Below are 14,000 nucleotides of genomic sequence, written 5' to 3' on the forward strand. Positions count from 1 at the left end.
CTAAATCTGGGGGGTAAAAATCGGGTAAATAAACATGTGCTCTAAATTCATGCAAATTCGGGTGGGAAAACTTCCAGTTTGCTAAATTTGCGGAGAAATCGCGCTCAGTTACTCAAACTGTGCGGGTTTCGTATAAACGGTGATGCAACTGCATTTGCAACCAAACAAGTTAGCGCGCATTCCTACAGATGTCTCAGTGAGGGCAATTTGCCGGGTAAAAAAATCGGGTTTCACCCTAAAGAGAAAACACTCAATTCGGGGAAGAATCGGGCTAAACCCTGAAACTTCAGGCTCTAATTATAGTATTAAGATTAAACAGAAATGACTCAGCAAGCCTTTAACTACACTACTATCATCTTCACACGGTGTGACTCACTGTATGACTCACGTATGTGACTCACTGTGTGAATCACATATGTGACTCACGGCGTGACTCACTCAATATTACTCTCGATGTGCTCACCTGTAGATGTGCACGTCCCTCGTCTGCCCTATCCTGTGGCACCGATCTTGAGCCTGCGCATCCATGGTAGGATTCCAATCGCTGTCGTAGAAGATGACCGTGTCCGCTCCGGTGAGGTTGACACCAATGCCTCCGGATCTTGTGGAGAGGATGAAGCAAAATATGCGCTTGTCCGCGTTGAAGCGCTCCATGAGGGCCTGCCGCTGGTCGACGCGGGTGTTGCCGTCCAGTCGGAGGTACGTGTGACCGTGATAGTTGAGGAACTGTTCCAGAATGTCCAGCATTCGAGTCATTTGTGTAAAGATGAGAACACGGTGCGCGCCACTTCTCAACTGCCACAGCAGCTTGTCCAACACTTGGAGTTTCCCTGGAAAGGACGGCACGGAAGACAACACCGCTTGAACAACAGTTCAGGTCAACGAGCTCTGGTACACCTCACTCTTAGTTTAATTCGCATCTTTGGCAAGATGTTCTACAAGATGTCCACCTCTGCTTGAACAAGGACTGAAACTGGTCTTATGTTTTCCACAAATAAGATGCATGAACTGCCAAATGTATCATAAACGATACAATTATTTTTTTTTTGTACATCCACAATATCCTCCTAGTCTCCTTTGTGATTCTATGGAGTGGGAACTGCTGGCTGCCCAATTATAGTGTTTTACAATTTTCTTTTAATGTTATGTTCTGGGCAGTACAGGGTTAAGCAGGCCTGTTCAAGTGTTCAGACTGTTTCACTGTATCATTTTTTTCATGCATTAAATTTTTCTGTTTTTCGCTCTCGGAGAATACAAGGACACCAGACATTGTGGCAACCAGTGTCCTACTTGCCCTTTGTGTCCTACTTTTCTTTCTCCCTCCCGCCCCTCCTATACTGCCCGGATCACACAGAAAGGCTATGCGACCAGTACACGAAAAGGGCTCCTTACCACAGTCATACTGTATTAGCCGCAGCTCTGGAAACTGGGTCTGCAGGTTGCTCGCAATAGGGTGTAGAAAGGCACATCGATGGCTCAATTCTTCGTGTAACCTCTGCTGCAGCACTCGCTCGCCATTTAATGCAGACGGTGGAGGGTGGGAGACATGCATCTGAATTGGCGACGCCATTACACCAGGTACAGCAAATACAAACCTGCAGAAAGGATATGCGGTACATCTTCAGCGACAAGGTACTCTTCATCATATCATGCTGTCTGCATTTTCTCTAATGGACCATTTCCATATTCGCGTCTCCACTGGCGACGAAATCCCCCCAATAATGGTGACGGGCTTTTTGGACTGGCACATTGCGTGGGAAAGTAGCAAGAGAAGATTGGAAGAAGAATTCGGAAAGAGTGAAAGCGCATTGTACTCATTACCAGACCTCAAACATCTGCGTAACCTTGAAACCGATTATCTCCCCACAATGAGCATGACGGTCTCCCGCAGGTGGGTCCATAGCGATGTTTTCCGCTCAAAGATGGCGGACTCAAGGGCTGGGCATGCTCATACGCGTTGTCGGAAATGGTCCATTCAATGATGCGGTTGGCCTAAGCCATTTTGGAGTACCTTCTAGAGCAGAAAAAAATCCGTTTTGAAGCAACAAAACGGTGCTTTGGATATGTGCTACATCATCGTGCGCAGTCATATAGACTTTTGATATACTTTCAAAAGAGTGACGCGCATGTGGTCAGCGAAGTTGAAGGCAAACTCTTTGTGACAATTGTTGTGCTGCAATCAGTTTTCAACAATATTCTGGAGGCTTGCCTTCGCTTTTAACACAGCGTAAGAGCATGTTCGGTGCAGCAATCACATCACCGCTAATTACCAATTATGGCACACGAATAAGGCCCCGTGTTTTAGGGTAAAACCCGTTTTGACCCTCTGATTCGCATAATCACCACTTAGCGGGCAAAACCCGAAAAAAAAAACACCCAACAGTGAACTTGGCAAAGTGCCAATTCAGCCATCCATACGGGCACTGGAGAACAGTCAGCACTGGACATTCAGCCCAGCTGTTCCGTATCTTGTGTTAATCTAAAATGTGAAGGACTTCTTTTTTTTTTTCCACCCAAAAATCTACTTTTCCACCCCCATATCACCCAATTTTACCCTGCTTTATGGCTCCTGAAATAAAAACAGATTTCCAAAAACATAAAAAACCCTTAAACACAGGGCCCTACATACTGATAGTTTAATAATCACCCCGCCATGCATTCCTACCATGACATTTTTCCATACCGGTAAAACTGTAGCGTTTTCAGTTGATACGGCACATTTTTTAGATACATTTGCTATAGATCTCACCAATCACATAGTGAGGAGTGTATTTAATTCAAGCTGATCATCACCCCTCTTAATTTATAGGAAGTAAAGTCGAGAGACGTCGAGCACGCAGCAACACGAGCCTCACCTGGACACAATGTCCCGCAAGCGTTCCAGGAGGATGGGAGGCGTGTGAACCAGGTCACTGAGGGCCTGAGTGTTGTGAGGCCAGTACCTCGCCGGCTGCTCCACGGGGGCGTGCAAGCAGTGCACGTAGCCAGCCCCGCCCCACGCCCTTCCCTTGGTGGGGGGCCGCACGTCCTGCACCACGGTCACGGCCTCCACCAGGTCCCTGCCGTAGGTGGGGCAGGCGGCGCAACGGAGAGCGTTGGTGCGGCCCAGTAGCCGCAGCTTCTCCCTGTGTCGTTGCCTCCGCCGGTTCTCCAGGGAGTCCATGTAGAAGGGGCTCTTCGGATCCGTTGAGCCGGGCAGCTGACGGGAAAAATGGTGGTGCGTCGCGGCAACTTTGGTTCCAGAGGGCGTTTTCGCATTCAGGGCATTCTTCGACGCGTTGCCAACTGTTAGGGGAGCCACTCGCACCATGGGCTTGTTGCCGGGACCCTGCTGTACGGGCGTGCCGTTCGCGGACGAAGAGACCACCTTCGTGACTGGTTGTGCCGTTGTGGACGGGGCCATGGCCACTGTCACACGTGCCCCTGGAAGAAAGTTTTTACACGGCACATGGCACGGCCATCTCAAACGCAAGTTCGGTGCCAAATATGGGTAATAGACAAGTTACCGGTAGCAGCAGTGCTATGAGATGTCTGGCTGACCAGTTGCCTGGCCACCTGAGGCTGACAGACTACCGCCTGTTGCTGCTGGAGCTGTGGCTGACCAGATGGACCCGTTCCATCCGCAGCGGCAGCTGGAGTCAGCAACAGGTGCTGTCCGCTAGTCGTCTGCACAATGCGGCCTATGCCGAGGGGCACCGAGAGCCGGGGACTGCCGTGTCCGGACTGCTGAATTTGGACAGTGATAGGAGAACCGACCACAGCACCACTTCCCGCCACTGTACAAGAATAGGTGGGAAAAAAAAAAAAAGTGAAACTCAACAGAACGTGTAAGAGGGTCACTGCTACACACCAGTGTTGGATTTTTGCACAAGCTGCAACATGTATTCTCCCCCACTGCCAGAAGTGGCCTGTCCTGGCGCAACCTGAGCTATCGGGCTCTGCGCGCGAGATGACGGCGCAGACCCAGGTGTCGACACCACCACCAGACGCTGCTGTTGCTGCTGGCCGACTGCACCCGCCCTCGCCAATGCAAAGGACGCCGATCCAACGGCAGGCCGTACCACTACTCCTCCTGCACCCTGATGTGCAGAGACTAGCCGAGCAGTTGAGTAGGCCTGGCCAGCACCAGCTGCAGCGGTGGAACCCCGTGCCTGCGATGCCTGCACGTTAATTATCTGTATTCAGACATTGGTCACTGCAATGTCATAGCAAAGGCTGAAGCATCTAGTGACCTGGCTGGCAGCAGACGGAGTTGCCGAGGTGCGAATGTGCAGCCTGATTTTCCCTGGTGGACATCGCGGTGGAGGCCGTGGGTGGCTGTCGATGGACTCTATGTAGTGGCATGGGGTTTGAAACTTCTTGATGCGATGTGCAGCAAATGCAGTAAGGCAGAGTTCCACATCTGCTAGGAGGAGGTTGAGCGCCGAGAGGCTCACATGCTATACGGGAAAACAAGACAAATCATCAGTGTACCTTCAATACTGATCACCGACAAACACATCTCTCATTGCACAGCTTGCGTGCCATCGTACGGTATCCAATGTTCCAAAACAAGGACATATATTTGTGTCCTCCACTGTCTATGACATGCCATCCCAAGCAGCATATCTTGGCCCAATACTGGTCCAATCTTGGACCAATATTGTGGCGGTATTGCCAATACTGGGCCAATATTGGGACAAGATGCCGTACTGCTTGAGATCATACAAAACTTGACGAAAGCATGATGAAGATGCTTGCTGGATACGTTTCATAGCTCCAGCGACACCCTACACAGCTACTGTATTAATCCACACACCAACTACTTCTAAATTAATTCTGAGTATGACAGATTCTTCAGTCTTAAGAGGCATCATTACAGTTCAAGAACATGTGCTCTGCAAATAGGGCCCTGTGTTTTCAGGTTTTATGTTTTTTTGAAAATCGGGGATAAAAAGAGGTGTTACCGTAGAGCACAGGACCCTACGTGCAAACAAGATGGTGTGACAGTGTTTACTTGGTGCTCACCTTGAATGGGTTGTATTTACAAATGTCATATACACAGGAGGCAGTATAATACACGAGCCCTTCCATGCGGAATGGCGACATGATGGGCCTCGGCTCAAACATGTTTGGATGATTGCACACTTTCCGTAGCTGCATAAGGATGTTGATGACACTCATGAAGCTTCCTGTTGCCAAAGTCTCCTTTGTCCTGGAACACAACCGTGGAAGTAGTCAATAGAGATAACCTCTGCAAAAAGTGTCTGCTAAAGCACACCTCTTTTAAAACTTCACAGCATATTGTTAGCATTCTTACACATTGCTTCCTTTCCTTTCCAGGTTTTGTCCTCCATGCGGAAGACATCAGTACCGAACAGAATGAGGAAGGAACAACAAACGGGCTATTTAAGTAAGTCCGTGTAAAGTTCCTGAAGGGGACTGGTATATCCTGGAATCCAGGTACATACACGGTGACTCGTCAGTCCGCAACGCCAACCGCAGCCCCCTTCCAGAACTTTACGCTGACTTACTTAAATAGCCCCGGTTTGTTGTTCCTTCCTCATTCTGCTCCTTACTGATGATGTCTTCCGCATGGAGGATGAAACGTCAAGTAAACCTGTTGTTCCGCTGCGTAATGTAAAGCCGGTGTGCTATAATTTTACAAATTGAGGCACAAGCAATCTAGTCCACTAATATTAAATCCAGGAAAGTAAAGCTACACATGCATTGTATATGCATTTTCATATTAGAAAAAAAAAAGACACACACACACGCATGTGGTAACTCACTTAGTCTGAGACATGAAGTCATCATAAAGGTAACGCTGCCGCGTTGACAGTCTGCACAGCACCACATGCTCATACTTTTTCGGGAGCTGCTTTTCTACTTCGCATTTCAACCTGCGCAGGAGGAAAGGCCGCAGGACCTGCAAGGGGAACAAAGACATGATAGTGTAACGTCAAGAAATGTGACCATCATCACAGGTGAAATGAAGAACGCAGCTTGCCTTGTGAAGCCTCTTGATCAGACTTTCGTTATATTCATTGTTGCCCTCGATCATGCCCGTGACAGGGTTAACAAACCACTCCCGGAACTCTCTGTGCGACTGGAACACGTTGGGCATGAGGAAGTGCATCAGGGACCAAAGTTCCATCAGGCTGTTCTGCAGAGGGGTTCCGGTGAGCAGAAGACGCCGAGACGTCTGAAAGTTTAGCAGCATCTGCCACCGCTGGGACTTAAAATTCTTTATGTGCTGTGCCTGAAATAATGAAGTCAACCATCCTGTGTAGGTTCCCCTTTTGAGCAGTGACTAAATGTGGGAGCATCGAGAGATCAATCTAAAAGTTGCAGAACGCACCTCGTCAAGGATCAGATACTTCCACTTCTTCCGTCGAAATGCCTGATGGTCCTGCACCACCAGCTTGTACGACGTTATGCACACATGAAATGCATTTGGTTTTGTCCATCCCTGAAGCAAGTAGTACAACATTTCGTTGCAAAATCAAATTTTGCCTTAAATAAAGCTCACACTAATAGGATACAATTGTGTCTTTCTGACTGTCTAGCCAAGTAAGGGAACGTGTCAAACACATGGTCGTTTGGGCACGTCACTTTGTTAGCTCCTTATGTCGCCAATGCTGAGAGCGCGCGGGGATGCACACAGTCCACCTCCCCTTATTATAAAGCCCAGTCAATGAGGGAACAGCCTTCACAAAACAGTGAAAGGAGGAACCTAGAGGGATGTAGTTTCTTGACCTACTTGCATAGCACCTCATTTATAAGCTTTTTTTTTCCCAAGTACTAAAACAAAAAACACTGCCTTTAAACTGAACAGTAATACTCAAGGGCATCATAGCTGTAGAAACTCTGGCCTTAAAAAGCGTAAGAAATAGGGCGAAGAACGAACGAATAAAAAAAAACACCCAGTATTTTGAATTGAAGCTTCCTGCATTCCATACAGCTTGTTTCTAGGGGCACATAGTAGAATCACATTTCCATCATGATACAGTATTATCAGGAGTACATAACAGCATTTGACACTTGTCTTTATTGCTGTCTGACACCCAAGAACAGGCAAGGCCTTGTACACACATAAGGGTGATTGGTTCATTATGCACATTCTCCTTATCAGCATTTCAGTTTGAAAGTAAGCGAGAAATATCCAAAACAAACCCTTTCTTGCATTGTATTGTTCAATGTACTTGAGGTGGAATCACATTAGATGCATAAACCAGCAAGTTCAAACCTTAGGTTGCCAACGGCATTCATTTTGGAGTTGGTCATAATGAGCTGTCATTCTTTTTTGCTTCCCCTCTGAATGGAGAACCCACTGCTGGCACGAAGCTAGCAGGTGCAAAAGCAATAAGAAATCCTACCTGCCGCTTCTGTTTCCTCTCTTTCGGAATTCCATAGTAGGTGAGAATTTTAAATGCTGGGCACCACTTCTTGAACTCCATCTCCCAATTTAGCATCACACTCGTTGGCACAACAATAAGGTGCGGCCCCCAGACACCTACAAAATGAACACGGAAAGAATGCAGAGTAAGGTTTTCGTTACATGGTGGGTGCACTGCAGTTCAAACTTTAGCCATACAATTTGAGTCTTGTGTTTTGGGTCTAACGGGGTAAAACCTGTTTTCACACCCTGATGCGCATTATTGTAACACTGGGCAAAACTCCGAAAACCAAGTTTGCCAAAGCACATGCTCATCCACTTGTACAGGCACAGATGAACTCCAGGTACTGCACACTAGCTTTACTTGGCACTGCCTCTCCACAATCTTGTGCATTCTTTTGCACTTCTCGCATTTCACACGAACATGAGATGCGGAACATAGCGTCCTCTGCCGGTATTGGTGGCTGAATTTACACTATGCCAAGTTAGTTTTCGGGGGGTTTTCGGGTGAGCATGAAGCAGATCGGAGGTTAAAAGCAGGTTTTACCCTAAAACACACGGCCTCTTGTTATGTGCACTGTTCAGACATAGTACAAAGACCTCCTGCCTCACCTTTTTCACAGGCCAAGTGCGCAAGCAGGGAAATGGTTTGTATGGTTTTGCCAAGTCCCATCTCATCAGCCAGAATCCCATTAAGCTTCTTCGCATGCAATGTCACCAACCAGTCAAGGCCAATGTGCTGATACTCTCTCATCGTATGCTTCAGCAGCCAGGGAATCTTTGTGCACACCTGTTGTAAACCGGACGCATTAACTGAAGTCTCGCCCGTGTTGTACGGCTGGAACTCACCTGTGTCGTGGACAAGGTGTTGCCTTTTGGCTGAAGGCTCTGCGCAGTAGCCGCTATGTCCGTGATCTCCTTTGTCGGACCCTTACACGTCTCACCATCTTTCTTCTCTTCCTGTCATACCATGGTAAAGCATGTCGAGCAACAAGAGTAAAAGTCGCAAGAGAAACTAACGGGTTAGATTCGATACATACCTTCACTTCTGCACTTCCTTCTTCAACTTCCGGGTGAATAAGATACTCCACTCCAATGTCTTGAACCTCACTATCGCTAGAATCTTCCATCTCCTCGTCCTCTTCTTCCTCGTCTTCCATGTCCTCGTCCTCATCTTCCGAATTTTCGTCGGAGGCTGCAGAAAAGGCGTAAAATTAGGCGCCTGGTGCCAGCCACGGGTGTGCAAGTCTAACTGGTGAAAGTTAAGCTCACAGCCGCCGCCGTCGTTGTCGTCTGCATGTTCGTCATCAGAAGCATCGTCTTCGTCAGAAGCTGGAGAATTAGGCACTTCAAAGTCACTAGTGTAGGCCCCACCATATTTCTCATACAGCATTTCAAGGGACAACTCTCCTAAAGAGATGGAAAAACAATTTCATTACTCAATAAATTCAATCAGATCAATTTGTAGGACTAGGACGCCCTCCGATAGTTCTCTAATCGGAAACGCACCTTCTTCTTGTAGTTCCTGGATCTCAGCAGTGTAGTCAACATTGCCTTCCACTTCCTCCTGTTCCTCCATTGTGGCCTCATCATCCCCTTCATCTTCTTCCATTTGGAACTCTTCGTCATCTTCAACCTTGATGTCGTGCTTCTGTTGAAAGATGTCCGCACTCCACTGTTATCAGTTATCACACACTCAGGGAAAAGGAAAGAAGGGCACGCGACTCACCTTATCTGTCCTGCTGTCATTACTAGCCTTGGATTTTTGTTCTTCCTCCTCGTCATCTTCTTCGCCAGCCTCCCTGGAGGAGGAGGACGCGTCGTTTTCGCTGTCCTCTTCTCCCCCCTGTGGAGGAAGTGGGGAAGCTGGCTTCTCCAGAATCTCAGGAGGCAGCAGCTGCTCCAGAGGCAACTCGCTCTCCTGCTGCAGCAGCTCCAGTTCCTTTTTCTGATCCTCACTGCTGATAGACGCAGCTGTTTCCTCTCTGTCAATCGTCTCCTCATCATCAGAACCACTTGCGTCAGGTTCAAAGTCCTCATCTGCAAAGTGGTCAAGTCATACTGCCGTTAGTATTCTTTTACGGTGGGAAAGCAGTAGCGTGGGCCGAATTTCCAAATTGTGACGTGTGGTTCCCAGTGAATTTTGGAACAAAAATTCGAGGGTCTATAAAGGACCTTTTAAGGCTGAGCCGTGATTTTGCTTGAGACGTAAAACAGTTCACAGCCAGGGCTTCAATGTTTCACAAAAAATATATTCGATAAAAAAATATACCATATATAATAATATTTCATAAGAATATTTATAACCTACTGGTATCACAAAACAAAATACGTGGTGACTGTGCAATAGCAACCTCTTCACAAATGTTGACTGACGATTCCTGAATGTTAAAGATCATGGCATAGAAAGGAAGGTCGATGGACACAACAGAGTGCACCATTCATTTCTCACACTTCTGGTTTCCCCTACTGAATCCTATTACAATGAGTGCTCACAGCTGTGACTTCGAAACTATAGTTTTGACCCTGGAAAAGCGGAATTTACACCGGCCACGAGAATAAGGAAAAGATTCAAAATCAAGGATTGTCAAGGACCGTGCAAAATTCCAGGGTTGAATTCTAGGCCTTGAAAACAGGATTTTCAAATTCCAGGGTATTCAAGGGCTAGTCGGAATCATGGTGACGACTATAAAAAAGTCGAATTACCTAAGAATTTGTTTCATTACAGGGTGCTCCATCACCATTTATGAACTGTGGATATAACCACAGTTGAGTTCCGTAAAGCTGGCAATGACAGGGCCAAGGACCCCACTAGGTCAATTTTCTGATTAGGTTAGAGACGATGGCCAGTTAACCAAGGCATACATAGGGCTCTTCGTTTTCATGCTAAGCCCGATTTTTCACAATAGTTCCCCCCGAACAAATTTTCAAGAATTCGGGTAAAACCCGATGTCTACCCGAAATCCTTGCGGTCCTTCAACTTGTCATCGTAAGTATAAGCCGTCGGAAAAATGAATCACAATATCAGCAAAGAGAGCTATTTGTGACAACCTATTTGTCCTCCTTTTTATGATCCCCCTCCTGCAAGAGTCAAAGACGAGCTTTTGTGCAGCTCGGGCAGGTGTTTCAACGTCGAGGGTCATTTACTGCCCCACTTCCGAACGGAAATATAAAGATTCTGGTTTCTTGTCCCAGTGTCATAGCAGTGGCTTGTTTCACATGCCTTTCGTTTCACCCAAAAAATTCCCCGGTGACATATCTAACAGAGATCATAGCGCCCGAGTTCTCCCCGAATTCTCGCGCATAAGTAGCACCCGATTTTTTCCTCCCGAATTTCAAAGATCATAAAACCCAAAAACTAAGAACCAACCCTAGGCATACAGAATATAAAGTTTGTGTAATTAGCCAGCAAAGTTGAAGTCAACCCCTTCAAGCTAAGGTTGCAAGACGTCAAAGCCATAGCCAAAGCCAAAGCCAGGTGCTCACCATTGGATGAACCTGACCTGGCCGGACTAGCAGGTTGTGACGTTGAAGGAGGAGCAGCTGCAGTGGCCTGACCTGCCATTCCTTCCCGTAACCAAGTGGAGTACTTCTCAGTTTGGTCCATGATGAAGTTCAAATGCAGGTCCAAGGCCTTCTTGCGCTTCTCGTCGAGACGTGCCTGCTGTTTGTACTCTACTAGCTTCTCAATATTGGTCCAGAAGAGCTTGATTTCTTTCGCCACTTGGCCAGCAATTTTGCGCAGCCTTTGAAGTTCTTCTTTTTCTGCCCTCTCCGCTTTCTGCTCACGTTCCTGATGGTACTTCATCATCATGCGTGCACACTGAAAGCATGAACAAGCGGTACTGTGATGGCATGACCAATAAGGCCTTCGACAGAACAGGCACATGATGAAAGGATGAACTAGCATAGAAATTAGACAAAAAGTAGACACAAAAACATTATGACCGACCTCTTTCACTGACAGTAATGGAAAATGAACAGTCACTGTCTATTTTCTTGCCTCAATTTTTAGTTTGGTATAAATTGTTTCGTACGAATTTTGGATTATACGAACTTTTTCCGCTATCCCGTGAGATTCGTATCACTGAGATTTCACCGTAGTTGGCGTGCTGTCGTGGTGTGAAAGAAACGAGCTTTTTTTAGCGAGGTAGTTGGGTATGTTGACATATTGGGAAAGACAGTGTAGCCCACCTATCCTCATTTAACTCTTTGTTGGTTCACTTTCTTGCCAGTGGACCTCATAGTTCAGAGTTAGCACAAGTGTGGGTGTGTTGCCTCCTTATTGGCTATGTTTTCCCCCTTGCTGCTTGTTTCTTTCCACACCATGACAGAACTGAACGAAATTGCGCCAGATACTTTGAACACAACGGTCGACAGCCGTGTGCAACGAGTAGTAAACATCCTGCAGCATACTTAGGGGCCTTGTGTGTTGGTGTTAAACCAGGTAAAACCAGTTTTTTAGCCCCCGATTTGCATCATGACTACTTCTAATCACAACCAGAACCACGAAACTAACTTGCCAATTCAAGTGAATTGAATTGAAGTTAATTCAATTGAAGTGCCAATTCAGCCATGAACATGAGTACTGGAGAACGCTAAGCAGTGTACATTGAGCATGGCTGTTCCACATCTTGTGTTCTTCGAAAATTCAATAAGCTGTTCTTTCTTTTTTTATCTTGCACCCGAAAATCTGGTTTTCCACCCGATATTACCCCATCATACGGCTCCTGATATAAAACCCGACTTTTACCCTACTCCCATCCCCTAATTTTCAAAGATCATAAGACCCCAAAACACAGGGCCCCAGCAATTGTGCGATTACGTTTACGCGAAACTGGAAAGAGAGGGGAAAAAAAACTCTTATCGAAACCTGGAAGCTGCGGTTTTCCTGTGACAAAAAAATATTTTCAATGAACGCACCTTCTTGGCGGCAGCTTTCTTCCACTTCCGTTCTTGCGCAAAGTCTGTTGCTAGCCACACCATTTCCTCCAGCAGGTAATCCCAGTGTGCCTTTGCCCTGGGAGGTTCTTGCACTTTGGGCAACCTCTTTGCCGTCCACATGCCTTCCTTCCTCAGCTCGGCGATGCGTTGCATGACGTAGGCCTCTTGCTTCGCCCTCTCCACGATCTCTTCCTGAGATCCTATGGAGGAGTCGTACACCGCGGAGATGGAGTGCTGCCGCGTGCTCAGGCGCCCCGCTGGAAGCACGAGGGCGGGAGAGGGTGTGGGCCTCACACGGGATGGGGAACCGTGCGGCGGCCTGGTTGGAGAGCCCACTGGAGATCCTGGGGTTCGGGGTCGAGGTGGGGTTGACTGCACAGACTGGGAATGACTAGACGGGGACAGTGAGGGTCCCTTGATACTGGTGGGTGGGGGTGATGGTGGTGCAGCTGCTGGTGTCGCTCCAACAGTTTGCCCTTGTAGGTAAAGATAAAGATACCATTGGTAACGATTCTTTCCCCCCCCCCTCCCGTCTTTTGGGTAAAGATGGACAATGTAAGGAAGGCTGCTCCCCAAGAAGCACAACATCTTGGCCAAACATTGGGCCAGTATGGGGCCAGCATTGCCAATATTGGTCCAATATTGGGCCAAGATGATGTACTGCTTGGGTCATGACAACGTTGACAGAGATGTTCAACAAGAAATGTGTCATGAGCGACAGTCCGCTCGAATAACGCTAACTACACCTTCCTTGTCCCATTTCCTAACAATGAGTACACGTAGCTGTCCTTTCTGCCTCAGGATTTTTCGTCGAAGAGTTTAGTTCACTCCCCACACCGTGGTCAGATTCACCCTGATTCGTTGGCACGGTAGGCTGCTGTCAAAATAAGTACTAGTCAAAAACACTGTCTAGATAATTTGACGTGTTCAGGTGTTTCGGCTAAAGTTTAAGCTAAAGTTTATAAGGGGACTTCACAATGGACGAAACAATGGAAGTCAATGAAAACACACATGTGGGCACTGTAAGGTTTCGTGTTGCCTTCATCCACATAGGTTATCAGCTGTTATTCTACACTAGAATCTCATAGCCACACCAGGAAGCTTCGTCCAACTGGCTTGAGGGGACGTAAATAAGATTTTGATAACGTTTACTACCTCTGTGCTTGTCCACAAGGACAACATGTGCTTCGTACAGGTGGGGACAAAAGTTTACAGAACATGCGAGCGGCATTCTTTTTCTTCGGTGCGACACCCTAGCAGCTGGCGGAAGCGGGTGTGTTCACTCTTTCGGAGGAGTGGAAGGGTGCGCTGTTAGCGGCACACAGCAGTAGTTACGATGTCGCTTGGGCGTGCCTGGGGAGTGGAAGATACCGCCTGTGTGTCGACAGCAGCGCACCCTTGCACCCCTCCGAAACTGTGAACTCACCCGCTTCCGCCAGCCACTAGGGTGTCGCACCGAAGAAAAAGTACGCCGCTCACGTGTTCTGTAAACTTTTGTCCCGACCTGTACTGCGGTGAAGCTGCATAAAATTTTGTATTGGGGAAACTGCAGAGATTACGCAAGCCATGGGTAAGCCCCTTATTTTTCTGCGAATCAGCGCGGAATTAGGGTGTATCGTAGAATCTTGGTATTCCACTTTATATGGTACACGAATCTTGACCGAGGAACACCAGGGTG

At 47.4% G+C, this 14,000-nt stretch overlaps 1 protein-coding gene across 3 annotated transcripts in view; it reads right to left on the reverse strand.

Annotated features, from left to right (window-relative positions):
* LOC135369677 (helicase domino-like) overlaps nt 1-14,000 on the reverse strand; it is a 48,983-nt gene that overhangs the window by 24,681 nt on the left and 10,302 nt on the right. For 2 of the 3 annotated variants that reach the window (XM_064603181.1, XM_064603179.1), the window contains exons 5-23: nt 12,302-12,798; nt 10,865-11,201; nt 9,108-9,418; nt 8,888-9,029; nt 8,651-8,788; nt 8,419-8,573; nt 8,228-8,338; nt 7,991-8,168; nt 7,359-7,495; nt 6,341-6,451; nt 5,990-6,241; nt 5,772-5,908; nt 5,008-5,194; nt 4,233-4,439; nt 3,851-4,160; nt 3,507-3,776; nt 2,856-3,423; nt 1,393-1,595; nt 464-830 (exon numbers count right to left, since the gene is read on the reverse strand). In XM_064603181.1, coding sequence (XP_064459251.1) covers nt 464-830; nt 1,393-1,595; nt 2,856-3,423; nt 3,507-3,776; nt 3,851-4,160; nt 4,233-4,439; nt 5,008-5,194; nt 5,772-5,908; nt 5,990-6,241; nt 6,341-6,451; nt 7,359-7,495; nt 7,991-8,168; nt 8,228-8,338; nt 8,419-8,573; nt 8,651-8,788; nt 8,888-9,029; nt 9,108-9,418; nt 10,865-11,201; nt 12,302-12,798 — 4,618 coding nt within the window. The remainder of the gene's footprint in view (nt 1-463; nt 831-1,392; nt 1,596-2,855; nt 3,424-3,506; nt 3,777-3,850; nt 4,161-4,232; nt 4,440-5,007; nt 5,195-5,771; nt 5,909-5,989; nt 6,242-6,340; nt 6,452-7,358; nt 7,496-7,990; nt 8,169-8,227; nt 8,339-8,418; nt 8,574-8,650; nt 8,789-8,887; nt 9,030-9,107; nt 9,419-10,864; nt 11,202-12,301; nt 12,799-14,000) is intronic. The other variant, XM_064603180.1, reaches the window with a different exon arrangement.

This window comes from Ornithodoros turicata, chromosome 10 (genome assembly GCF_037126465.1).
Source record: "Ornithodoros turicata isolate Travis chromosome 10, ASM3712646v1, whole genome shotgun sequence".
Classification (NCBI taxonomy): Eukaryota; Metazoa; Arthropoda; class Arachnida; order Ixodida; family Argasidae; genus Ornithodoros; species Ornithodoros turicata.